Genomic DNA, 13931 nt, shown 5'->3' with positions numbered 1-13931 from the left:
CATTATACAACGGGATGGTGAATGGGCACGAAACTGTCGCGCTGATTCAGCGAAATGGGAATGAGCGAATATGCCAACATTGTTCATTACAATTACAGAGTGTATTTTTGTATTTTCATTTATGTACTTCATTTCTGTGCGATATAAAAAGCATACGAATCAAGAAAGGGTTGATGTGGTTAGCGCTTACTTTTTGTCATGAGATGTTGTTGCAACAAGACGATATCAGATGGACTATCGCGACCGACAAGTACCTAGGAAGATGTTTGTAAGATTGGTACAACATTTAAGAGATTATGTTGAACGCCAATACGTTAATGTTGGAAGGGAACAAACTTATAGAGTGAAAAACTTAGAAACAGAAATTTTAATCGCAGTGGAAAAGGATGCCGGTACCAACTCAAAGATTAGCCACGAGGTTTCAAGTAAAAAGCTGTAAAAATCAGGCGAGGAAACAGATAATTTACTTATTTTTGTGTATTTCATTTATCATTATTTATTTATTAGTGATTGAATTTGATGTTAAATTACTTGTTAGGTACTGTTTCATAGTTGTTATTCAAAAAAATTACGTTTTCGTTTATGTGGGATGAATGGCGAAAACATTCTGAACAAAAGTAACGCGCCAAGGAGCAGTAGGTACCTCATGGCGTGTGGTGGGAACATTTGCTTTTTAATAACTTTTCCTTTAAATTACGAAATTTGACAACAATGCATAGCCCAATTCGCAATTGTACATGCGCTGTAACTAACGCACGTCGTTGTTTGAGGTCACAGTAGCCTGTCCAGCGGCGGGGTGTGAAAATTAAAACTAAAAAAAATCACGCAATCACAGAAATCACAACAACGTGTGTCTAACTCTATCATTACCGCGTATTGGCGAAACAAATGACAGAGAGTAGAGAAAGAGGAAACTTCTATTACAATCTAATTGTGCCCGAAGCTATATCCTTCCTGGATCATGGCACAAAGACTACTTTCAGTACGCTAGAAAATACAAGATCATTAATTTCCCTGCATTAATTTATCGGCCAGCGACTTCGTCACGCAAAAGGCTATCGTGTCTGAAAGGATTAGTCGCCACCAGACGTGTCTTTCTCTGAATACGTCACCCACTCGCACGCCTTTTTCCACCGACGCGTCGGTAGTGCCTCCGATTTTCCTCTTTTGTTGCATACCACCCGCGAATCAATAATTGGTGAATTCGCGGAGCCCCATTGCGTTCAATCGGGTCACGAGAGAAGGGAACCGATGAAAAATCCGCAATGTTCTCTGTCCGCGTGAAGACAACTACGTACAACCTTTTCTTGATCTTAATATTTACGTTTAGATTCTTCGTCGCAATTTGATAGTCGTTCTAGCAACGGCTCTCTCATGAATTATTGAAATTTGTAATGTAGGACGAGTAGGGAAAAAAGCAGGCTGCCGTATACTAAGATGCGGGCTTTACATGAACTGCAACTGGCGTCGTACCGGAGCTGCTTCGATGTCGCTGTTCAGATGTTAATGTTGAGGAGTACCATGAAAATGGCAAAGAATGAAAGATTGCAAGCTAAGAATTTTTAATAAACACAATCGTTGAAACTTTGAAACGACGCTTAAAATAAATAATAATCAAAATTGTTAAAACGTATTGAGAATCTCTGGAATCGACCCCGAGTTACATACTTCATAAAAAAAAGAATTGATAACGAATGAACATGTAAACGTTGATGAAACTGGGAGTTACTGTATATCTCTAGGTATACAACGAATTCCAAATAAGTCTGCGCCAACATTTGCAAAGAGAGGCAGAGCTATCGGTGGATTCAGCGGTTCCAAAAAAGTTTTTTGTTTATATCTGGACATTATCTTTCGATAATTGTGCTTTTAATGTATATTAAAGAAAGTTTTGTATCTTTCTTTATACTGTTAAAAATAAATAAATTCTTTATGCTTAGGACACAACGAATATGTTTATGGTAATAGTAGGCTATTGAATAGAGGATTTTAAAAGGAACTATGACGTTCAAGATATTTTATTACATGAATTGTTCAAATAGTCATTTTAAATGAAAATACCGCGGAGTGCTATTAAATTAGAGGGTGGAAATTGGAGATAGGGGTGAATATGCACCCCTTTCAGTTTTTTAATTTTAGCTCGAAAACGAAGCAAAATGTCGCTATAGTTCACAGGAAAAATTATTTAGAGAATTGAAGTTTCCATCGAAATAGCTTATTTAAAAAATTAAAAGGAACAGTTTATGCAAAGTAATCGTTACAAAACAATTTGAAAAAAAGCAAAAAATTCGATTTTCTGATTTTTTTTACTTTTTTGCCTCTAGTTTTTTTTTCAGTAAAGATAGGTATAGGCATTGTTTCATAGAAAAAAAATTAGATAAAATTTCATTCAAAACAAGAGGTTGTAAAGTATTTTTGGATGAAAATTGACTGATATGGCCGCTCAAACTTCAGCAAATTTTTCGATTTTCGTCGCGTTTACCCTTATACGTATTCATTCTCATTTTTTGCACTTTTGCAGATTTTTAAATATAGTACAAAAGCGAAGCAAAATTTCGGTATAGTTCATAGGAAAAATTTTGTAGAGAATTGAATTTCTCATCGAAATGGCTCAAAAAATGTAAAAGGAAAATTTTATGTAAAAAATCGCAAACAATTTTAAAGAATGCAAAAAATAAGATTTTTTGATTTTTTTTTACTTTTTTAATAAAATAATTAAGTAAAAACTTGAGAATTTAAGTACAATAAAGTTTATTAATAATGTATATACAGTGTGTCCACGGATGGAGTTGACAAGAGGAGAAACTCTTTTGTTTTTGACTTTATCGAAAAATGTCACTCTTTATAAAAAGTTCTGCCCCTCGAAAAAATGAGACTGTCATACAAACATCTTAGATTAGATATACAGGGTGCTCATAAATTAAAAAAACACGAAAATACTCAAGAGAGAAGTACCATTATTTATTATTTTACACAACATTTTTATAAAACAAATCTGTTTATAACCTCAAATAATGTCCTAATACAAATTTTAAAATCAAAATTTCAATTCTGACTTTTACTCTATATGTATAGCTACTTCCCACCTCAAAAATTGAAATTTTGATTTTAAAATTTGTATTAGGACATTATTTGAGGTTATAAACAGATTTGTTTTATAAAAATGTTGTGTAAAATAATAAATAATGGTACTTCTCTCTTGAGTATTTTCGTGTTTTTTTAATTTATGAGCACCCTGTATATCTAATCTAAGATGTTTGTATGACAGTCTCATTTTTTCGAGGGGCAGAACTTTTTATAAAGAGTGACATTTTTCGATAAAGTCAAAAACAAAAGAGTTTCTCCTCTTGTCAACTCCATCCGTGGACACACTGTATATACATTATTAATAAACTTTATTGTACTTAAATTCTCAAGTTTTTACTAAATTATTTTATTAAAAAAGTAAAAAAAATAAAAAAATCTTATTTTTTGCTTTCTTTAAAATTGTTTATTAACGATTTTTTGCATAAAATTTTCCTTTTACATTTTTTAAATAAGCCATTTCGATGAGAAATTCAATTCTCTACAAAATTTTTCCTATGAACTATACCGAAATTTTGCTTCGTTTTTGTGCTATATTTAAAAAACTGCAAAAGTGCATGTTCACCCCTATCTTCAATTTCAACCCTCTAATTTAATAGCTGCGGTTTTTTCATTTTTATTGACAAGTCATGTGATGAAAATCCTTGAACGTCTTATTTCCTTCCTTTTTTGCAAAAAATGAGAATTAAAACGTATACCTAAGGGTAAACGAAAGGTAAACGAAAATCGAAAAATTGGCTAAGTTTCAGCGGCCATAGATCAGTCAATTTTCATCCAACAAATACTTTACAACCTCTTGTTTTGAAGGAAATTTTATCTACTTTTTTTTTTTCTATGAAGCAATGCCTATACCTATCTTTACTGAAAAAAAAACTAGAGGCAAAATCGAATTTTTTGCTTTTTCAAATTGTTTATTAATGATTTTTTTGCATAAAATTTTCCTTTTAAATTTTTTAAATAAGCTATTTCCATGGGAAATTCAATTCCCTAAATAATTTTTCCTATGAACTATAGCGAGATTTTGCTTCGTTTTTGAGCTATAATTAAAAAATTGAAAGGGGTGCATTTTCCCCCCTATCTCGCAACATAAATAATACATTTTAAATTCTTGATAATATAATTGAATTCGAAAAGGATGAGGCCTCAAAATATTTGTATGTTTTATTTTTCTGCTAATACAAAATCTTGTTTTTTTTGTCACTCACTTTCCTTAGCTGATCTGATAATAAATAAATCTTATATCGAGCGTTCAAATAAAAACGTGGTCACGTTGGTTCTGAAAATTTGGACATAGGGCGTAGCGTACAGCAAATGAACTTAAACGTCATCTGTCAAAGCGCTATATCGCCGCTATCAATTTGAATATTTTCGTTTTAAAAAGCGTTTAAAATGGTGTTTTCTCAAGAACAAAAAGTGTTTATCATAGAAGTGTTTATCCTACTTTAGAAATGGACGCAAGATTGATGGAATATGGAAGTATTCTATTGAGGAATGTTTCATAGAATTTCAAAATCAATTTCCCGGCGTTGTTGAGTACAAAATTTTTCAAAGTGCAGTTCAGCGTTGTGTTAATGTTTTTCGTGAAACGGGCAGTGTAACAAGAAAAGAAGGAAGCGGCCGACCTAAAAAGCGGACTGAAGAATTAAAAGAAAATGTCCAACAAATAATGGAAAATGCGCCAAGAACTTCTGTACGTGTTTTATCACAAATGGTGGGAGTATCAGTCGGTACCTGCCACACAGTGTTAAAAAAAGATTTGCGTTTGTTCTCCTATCGTTTAACTTGTCAGCAAGAACTTCATGAAGTTGATTTTCCGCGACGGGCTGTATTTTGTGAATGGTTTTTAAACAACTACGGTGAACTTCATAATATCACCTTTTTTTCTGATGAAGCCTGGTTTCATTTAAGTGGTTACGTAAACTCACAGAATATGAGAATGTGGTCTTCTGAAAAACCAGATAACTTTTTTGTCGAGGGCCCTCTACACGCTCAAAAAATTGGAGTTTGGTGTGCTCTCAATCGAAGGAGGATTTATGGACCTATTTTTTTTAATGGTACTCTTACTGCGCAAAGGTATAGAGAAGAAATTATCGCTCCTTTTGTTAACCAGCTGGAAGAAAACGAAATTACAAACTTTTACTTTCAACAAGATGGCGCAAGGGCACATACGGCAGGCGAGACGATGAATATGTTGAGGGAAGTTTTCCAAAATCGACTAATAAGTCTCAATGCTGAACATGAATTTCCACCGAGGTCATGTGATATTACGCCGTGTGATTTCTTTTTGTGGCCTTACCTTAAAAACACTATTTTTGAACTGCCTATTCCTGATTTAAACCATCTGCAGGCTCGACTTATAGACAAGATTCGTGAAATTAACAATACCCCGAGCATCTTAGAAAATGTCTTTAATTCTTTGAGGAACAGGTGTGAAAAGTGCTTGGAACAAGGAGGGGGACACTTTCAGCAGCTGCTTTAATTTATTGTTATAACAAGGAGGGGGACACTTTCCGCAGCTCCTTTAATTGTTTGTTATTGTTATCACGATTATTCTTTAAAATAAAGTTATATAGTCATTAACGTTATTGAAACTGACAGCTGCTATACAGCTCGTTGAGAAATGAGGTTAAGTTGGTCGCTATAAGCTACTCCCTACGTCCAATGTGTCAGAGCCAACTTCGACCACGTTTTTATTTGAACGCTCGTTATATGAAGATAAGTAATAAGACCATCACTACAGCTAATAAGACAATCACTACACCACCCTCTAATTTAATAGCACTCCGTGGTTTTTTCATCTAAAATGACCCATTGCATACATGCAATAAAATTGCTTGAACGGCATAGTTCCTTTTAACCCTGTTTTTTGGATATATTCAACAGCTTTTAGTATCCAAGGAGAAATAAGCAAATAGAGAAGTGGAAAATGAATAATTTTAAAGCAATCTTTAAAAAAAATCATAAGATCATATATTTTTAAATAGGCACCAGCTAGACTCGGGCAAATGCCCAACACCACTTTCCCTAACTACTTGACTCTATCTTAATCCCCGATCAACGGTCTTTTTATTGAGTCATTTATATACATTTCGGGGCTTCCTTCCGATTAGCCTTGACAGTTCCATTCGCCATAAAGGGTCTCTGACCCATAATGCAATTCTCGTCGCCCGCCCTCTCCCCTCGCACACAAAGGGAATTAAAATCAATGAATAGGATTATTGCTAATTAGAAGATACGAGAAACCTGTTATTTCCAGTTACGTCTATCGGTAGGCGATGCGGCAACATACAGGGCGGTACACATGAAGGCGTACGTCGTACCAATTATAATATACAAAATATATTTCAACAAAGAGCATTTTTTTTGTTTACCATATCAATAAAAAAGGTGAATGACGATGTATTTATTGAAAACTACGGAAATGGGACTTTCATTAGAAGAATCCAATATAAAAATTGTAGATCATGAAAAAATCTACAACTTCTGTAGAAGTCACTTTTTTAACTAACCTTAAAATTTCCGAGATAAATGCGAAGAATCGTGTTCTTTTTTGTTTTTCGTTTTTTATTATTTATTTCCGAAAAAATAATTTAATTTTGACGAAACTTGGTGAAAGTATACATTTCTGTCGTAAATAACCACAATTTTTTTAGATAAAAAAATCAAGATGTTCCCGAGATACTCATTTTTTCTGGTCCGACACTTTTTTTTTCAAAAAACATTCTAAGAAAAATCATGGTACAGAGTTCCGCCGGCGCCGGTGCTCATTTTTTTCGTTTTGACATATAATTTTTGGTAAAATAAAAAAATGTATAATCACAATTGAAAACCATGCTCAAAAATGAAAAGAAAAACAAAAAATTATTCTTGCAGCAATGAATTTTTCAGTAATTGTTGAAAATTTGTTTAAATTAAAAGAAAAATGTAAAAACTGATTACATCATTCAATTGTAACGAAAAAAATTCAAAAGAAACTGTTTCATTGTTTAACCGGAAAAGTGTTTTGGACCGGAAAAATGAATATCTCGGAAACTTCTTGATTTTTTTATCTAAAAAAATTGTGGTTATTTAATAAACAGAAAAGTATAGGTATTTTTACCAACAACCATCAAAATTAAATTATTTTTGCGGAAGTAAAAAATAAAATCGAAAAACAAAAATGAAAAAGATTTTTCGCATTTTTCTCGGAAATATTGAGGTTATATTAAAAAGTGACCTCTACAAAAGTTATACATTTTTTTATGATCTACAACTTTTGTATTGGATACTTTTTACGTCAATTTTCGCCGAAAATCGCAATAATACCATTTCTACCCCTTTTTTTCTAAGTGTAATTTGGTTGGACTTGATTGTGTTTTGACCCAAACATCAAGTTTCTCTAGAAAGTGGTTTTCGAGATTTCAAACTGACTTGAGTGGTTAAAATTATTCATTGTTATTTCCATCGTCTATCTATATCAAAATATTTATTACTATCTAATTGTAGTTTTAGAAGCCCAACTTTGTATTTGCCCCCAGAAACGAAACGTTCTTACATTAAAAAGAAAAACAAACCTTAAAAATCTTATTTCAGACGCAACAGCGACATACGAAAAAATAATTTTTGTTCAGAATTCATACAAAAATTACATTTTCTTTAATTTCATCGAGTACCATACCATTTTTTTGCTGAATGTGATTGATTAATTTTATGGCAAAATATGGTTTTAATATCTGAAAACTGGAAGATAAAAAAACAACTCTTTTTATTGTAACTTTCTTATCTTGCACCTCTTTTATTAAAGGTTTCCGGATATTTATTTATATGAAACTTTCTGCTATAAATTTTTCTATTACCCGTTTCATTTAAGGCACTTAAAACTGGGACACCCCGTATATCCAATTTCCAATCGTTTTTCTGATACCTACGAACGTAATTTTACAAACTTACCTCTAAATCCTCATCATTCGGCGACTGACTAGCCAGGTCCGGCAACTGGGAGATCTTCCTGTCAAATATGCACTGGTGCAGCTGTTCGTCCAACATCTTAAAATTTTCAAAATTCCTCTGGACTAACCAGCAGGCGTCAGCCGAGGTCACCTGCACCATGAACCATTCGGTGTCATCTTCCTCATTGGCTGTAACAATAAAAAAACGGATACACATCTGTGGTGCCGGTATAGCTCCATTCAATGTAAGGAATCAACTCGCAGAATATCTTCTCAGGAATTTAGAGAAGAAAACAATGAAGACAATATTAGACGCCGATTAACTTTTAACATCACTTACAATAAAAACGATTTCTCGAATAGATTCTACTTCAAAATGACAAATTGGTATTTAAAAATGTAAACTAAGAATCAAAAAATAGCAATATATTTTTTTAAATACCTACATAGTTTTCTATTACAAAAACTTACGAGTAAAAGATTAACTTAATTTGTATCATAATATTTTGGGCCGGGAGTCGCTTAGTCTACTAATATCTACAGAAAATATTTTTTCTAGTTGCTTGCCAAAAATTTCTGTGACAAAAATAAGCCGCTATAAATAACTATCAAGGTTGAAAATATTAAATAGCGGTCAGTAGAAACAATCCTTTATATTTTTATATAAGTTCCAGCGTTGTATTAATAAATTTGATCTAATGACAAGGGACAAAGTGCATTTGGAAATTTCTATCAATCAGTCCCGGGATTAAAAGGCGCTTTAGTCTTGAAATATATCCAGTATTTTTTTGCACACTGTTTGCTGAAGAATTAGTTGATATTAATTTCACAGCTAGAGATATAATATGATGTATGTGGTACCTAGCCAAGTATGTGGGCTAGCCGCTAATGAGTGGTATGACGTCACAACATGGCTTCTGTGCGTTTTCCCGCCCTCCGTTTTCATTATTTTTACGGAGGAATTGTTGGAAAAATAATCAAATTTTTTGCGTATTAACTAACTGTGATGCATACTTTCTGAATATGAATTAGAAAAATATATGCCAAATGATCCCATTGGAGTCGGTTAAAACTGCACCAAATAGTTTTTTTATTAGGAGTATGCACAGTGAAAATAAAGTATTTGGATCAAACGAGCAGATAGTTTTAAATGGAATTATTTAAATGGAAATATTCAAATCTAGATACTTTCGTCAAACTTTGTGAAATATTTGCTGTAATCTATAATTTTTCTTAGAATGTATCTTATTTGTAAATATATACAGGGTGGTCCCGAGGTAATGGGCAAAAATATTGCGATTTAGCCGAACTTACCTTAGTCCAAAAGTTAATAGTTAAAGAGATACAGGGTGTTAAATGTAAAATATTATTTCAGTTTTTTTTTTAATTTATTCCTTAACAAATGTAAATATCCTCACAAAATTTGGTGGATTGGAGTTCTTTTAGTAGAGGAATTGAAATCTGTTCACATTTTGGTTAAAGTTCATAGAGGGCGCTAGCTGCAGTAGATTGAATGTGTTAAAAACGACATAACTTTTTTGTACTTTAAGGTATCTCATCTTTGGTAACAAATTCTTATTTTTCAACTTTTTTTACACAAAAAAGGTATACTTTATTAAAGTAGCTATCTCGCACCGTTTTCGAGATATTTGGCTTTGAAACTTCCAATGCTGTTGCATTAAATTACAATTAAGTACCTACAGGTATTATTAATTTAGCGGTAAAGTTTCTTAAGTAGGATTTGGACGAAAATCAAATAATTGACGTCTTCCACTTGTCTTATTGCTGTCATTTGTATGCTAATTTCTATTAAGTATTATTCGTATCTAATTAAAATTACATCTTAGCTTACAAATTAAATTGTATACTCGTATACATAAATGTGAGATAGAATGCCGAGGTTTTCGTTTTTGGAGTTACATGAAATCAGTTGTTTATGGAGAAACTATAAACACTTGAGAAGAACTTTAGTAGCAGGTTTTAAATGCTGCAAAGTCATTTCGCATTAAGGATTTATACTTTAAAATAAGACAATCTTTTAATAAACGTGTTGATAAATGTATTGAAGTTAGAGGTGGACATTTTGAGCAATTATTGTCAAAAAGGCATATTTTTTACTAATGTTTACTATTTTACTGTGCATTACAATATTTAATTCTAAATAAACCTTTGTTTTTGACATTTCTAAATTATTTTAATTATTTCAACTATTAGCATTGGAAGTTTCAAAGCCAAATATATTGGAAACGGTGCGAAACAGCTACTTTCATAAAGTCTACCTTTTTTGTGTAAAAAAAGTTGGAAAATAAGAATTTGATACCAAAGATGAGATACAAAAAAGTTATGTCGTTTCCAACACCTTCAATCTACGGCATCTGGCGCCCTCTATGAACTATAACCAATTCATCTATCCAAAGAACCCCACACCCCAAAAGTTTGTGTTATCTACACATTATCTATCTGTTATTGCATTTATTAAGAAATAAATGGAAATAAACTAAAATAATATTTTACATTTAACACCCTGCATCTCTTTAACTATCAACTTTTGGACTAAAGTAAGTTCGGCTGAATCGCAATATTTTTGCTTCGGGAATCTACCCATGAATTTTGGCCCATTACCTCGGGACCACCCTGTATAATTTAATTCAAATCTTTTATAGTTTTGAAATTTATTACCTCAGACTTTAACTACAATATCTCTTACAGTTCATCATAAACTTGTAGGAATTATTCAAGACAAATGTAGCATATCATAATCAAACTTATATTTTTTTTTGAAAGAAAATTGTAGGTCACAGAATGGCGTAGGTGGGAAGTAGCACGATAGTTGGAGCGAGCACTTACGCTCTGTGTATACACATCTCCTCGTGGTAACGATACTAAAGCAGCTGGATAGTTGTAACCACATAATGATGAGGATTGAGGACTATCAATAGGTCCCAAACTGACCTATGGCTGGTTGGTTAAACTTACGAACGATCCTGGCTGTTGTACTAGGCGTTGTGAGTTTGAAACAAAATAACAAAATATTTTTTACTACTGATAAATGTTTATATAATCATTTGACCAAAACTATTCAATTTTGTATTAAATTTCTAATTTAATTCCCGTCGAACCTCTAAAACTTAAAATGTCTGTATCTCGAAAACAGTCGAGTTTATCGATTTGTAACAAGCATACCTTTTTTACTTAGTATTAAACGTAGTTCAACAATTTCTAGTTAAAAAATTTAAAATTGCAAAATATAAAAAGTTAGACATATTTTTACATTGACAGGACAATACAACTAGCGCCCCCTAGACGTGACCCCAACACTATTTGCATATTCGTATTTGCCACCTCAAAAAAACGTAAAACTACAAATTTTTTAAACAATCGGTTCATACATACTTAAAATATAGCAAAATATCGTAAATATGTTTTCAACTTTAACACCCTGGAGCAACAATTTATTAAGGCATATTTGGCTCAATCGCTATATTTTGACGTTGACAATTTGCCATTGAGCTGTGTACCATTATTAATGACTCACCCTGTATATATTCTAAGGAAGTGGTAGTTTTGAAACAAATATGTTTGCAGTTTATGGTGAACTGTAAGAGATATTGTAGCCAAAGTCCGAAATAATATATTTCAAAACTATAAAATATTTTAATTAAATTATACAGGGCTGGAAAATCCACATGGTTCATCTGCCTTTACATGAGAGCGACAAAGTAAAGAAATCCGTGCGATAGATAAGGATGGCTATAGTGAAGACGTTTCATAATCTGAATATTCACCGCCCGTTTCGGGTTAGAAGTGGGAGTGACTATTCAGATTATGAAACGTCTTCAATGTAACCATCCTTGTCTATCGCACGGATTTCTATGACTTACTTTATCGCTCTCACGTAACGGCCGATGTACCATGGGAACTTTCCGAACCTGTATATGTTTACAAATAATATAAATTCTAAGAAAAATTATAGACTACAGCAAATATTTCACATAGTTTGACGAAAGTATAGATGTATATTTGAATAGAACGAAATAACATTTACGGCAAATAATTCAATTTAAAACTATCTGCTCATTTGGTCCAAATACTCTTTCTTTCAGTGTATATGCATTATTGTGACAACTAAACAATCCCTGCATTTTAATGACGTCCCTTCGTACTTTCCCAGACGGGTTTTTTTTTTACACCAGATTAAGAATACTGCAAAAGAAACCACTCACTGTGTTGCGACAGCAGCGACTGGTCCATGTTGGTCTGGAGGGTGACGGTGAGCTGGGGCAGCTGGACCCTCTCGTAGTGGAAGTGGGCGCACTCCTCCAGTTTGGGGAACCGGCAGGGCTCTGCCCCAGGGGCCGGCGCCCCGCCCGCCGCCTCGCTGATCTGCATGTCGTACACCTCAGTGCATAATGCCTGCAAAGAAAAGGGCGTTAATCAACGTCGAGGGTACAATAGAGCGTATGAAAAGGCAAAATTATAAAAAAATATTGTAACACGGAAAGAAAACACAAATATACAGGGTGATGGATTATTTATTTCAACACTGCGAAATTCGCAGCTCGTCTCTAAATGTGTAGTGTTTACAGTGGTGGTCATGGTTACCGTCAAGCAGTAGTGGAAGACGGAGTGGGAGTAGCACATATTTATTATTATTATGCAGTTTGGGCTTTGTTTAGTCTGACCGCACCGTAACCAAATAATAGCTATTCGCCACTTTTTTTTTTCTTAATAACCGTAATTTGTTCAGTTGTGGTGTAAAATTTTGTTACATAGATATTGTTTCTTGTGTTCTTTAAACAACTATAAAAATTTAAATTGTTTGTAGCACTTGCAAAAATCAATGGTGCCAGAAATACCAAATACTTTGTACCTAAATTTTTCCGCCCTCCCTGGCATGGACGTCAAGAGTCGCCACTGCATCGCTGCCAAGGCACGTTTGGCCAATCGAACTTAATACTCGTCCGAAAACGAAAAATGTAAGAACACGATTTTCTTATCGAATTTAAAATAAGTCTTACAAAAACACTGGCGTGTCTTGGGTCGAGCTGACGAAGAAGGTAATACATTACCAAACCGTATCGCAAGGTAAACATCCGAACGCATAAAAAACCACAAACCGTCATTTATTTTTCAAGCTGACGTTTATCCCGCACTCCATCTTTGGAAGTACGGCCTCGTACGAAGACGAACCGATCAATCGTGGATTTCATTTTCGCTGATATCCCTCTAAGCCTCAGATGATGGATAGGGACAGTTCGGAACATATCAATATCGCCCTTTTTCAGCCGAAGTCTCAAGCCGATTGCTTCGGACGTTAATTTAATTCCAGCCTAATAAAATTTTTAGAACCCCATGAAAAAATAGTAACGCTTTAGTCCCTAATATCAGGGAGTAAAAAGTCACTTTCGGTCCTACGAACTAATCGATTGGTAGTCTAGGTAATTCGACAGATCTATTATGGCACATAAAGTGCGTAAAGTTATATATTCACTTTTACCTACCAAGTCAACAGAATGTATATTTCATAACATATTTCGCTCTCGTTATAGCAGAATATACTTTAGTCCCTTATTATTTTAGTTATTATTTTCCAAGACTAAGGGGGAGAAAAAATGGTATAATATAGACTAAAGTGCATATAAATAATAGTATGATATAGGTATACTACAGCACTAAAGTGGATTTTTATATTATACCTGTTGCGGTTTAAAACAAATGTCACTTTCAGTCCCTTATTATTTGTCATTTTACTATTTTCCAAAACTAAAGTGTGAGAAATACTATAATATTCACTAAAGGACTAAAGTGTATCTTTATTACCTACTAAGGAACTAAAGTGCAGGATAAATTTTAGTCCTTTACATTTTAATAATTATTTTCAAAACTAAAGTGTGAAATACAATACTATAATATTCACTA

General features: G+C 33.2%; 1 protein-coding gene across 2 annotated transcripts in view; it reads right to left on the bottom strand.

Moving 5' to 3' along the window:
- The window catches only part of LOC108911457 (GTPase-activating protein CdGAPr), a 114132-nt gene that overhangs the window by 15303 nt on the left and 84898 nt on the right, over positions 1-13931 (bottom strand). For both annotated transcript variants that reach the window (XM_018716397.1, XM_018716398.2), the window contains 2 exons: positions 12236-12425; positions 8014-8201 (listed from right to left, as the gene is read on the bottom strand). In XM_018716397.1, coding sequence (XP_018571913.1) covers positions 8014-8201; positions 12236-12425 — 378 coding nt within the window. The remainder of the gene's footprint in view (positions 1-8013; positions 8202-12235; positions 12426-13931) is intronic.

The sequence above is a fragment of the Anoplophora glabripennis genome, unplaced genomic scaffold (assembly GCF_000390285.2).
Source record: "Anoplophora glabripennis isolate ALB-LARVAE unplaced genomic scaffold, Agla_2.0 scaffold642, whole genome shotgun sequence".
Lineage (NCBI taxonomy): Eukaryota > Metazoa > Arthropoda > Insecta > Coleoptera > Cerambycidae > Anoplophora > Anoplophora glabripennis.
This window is presented reverse-complemented; position numbering and strand designations above follow the sequence as displayed.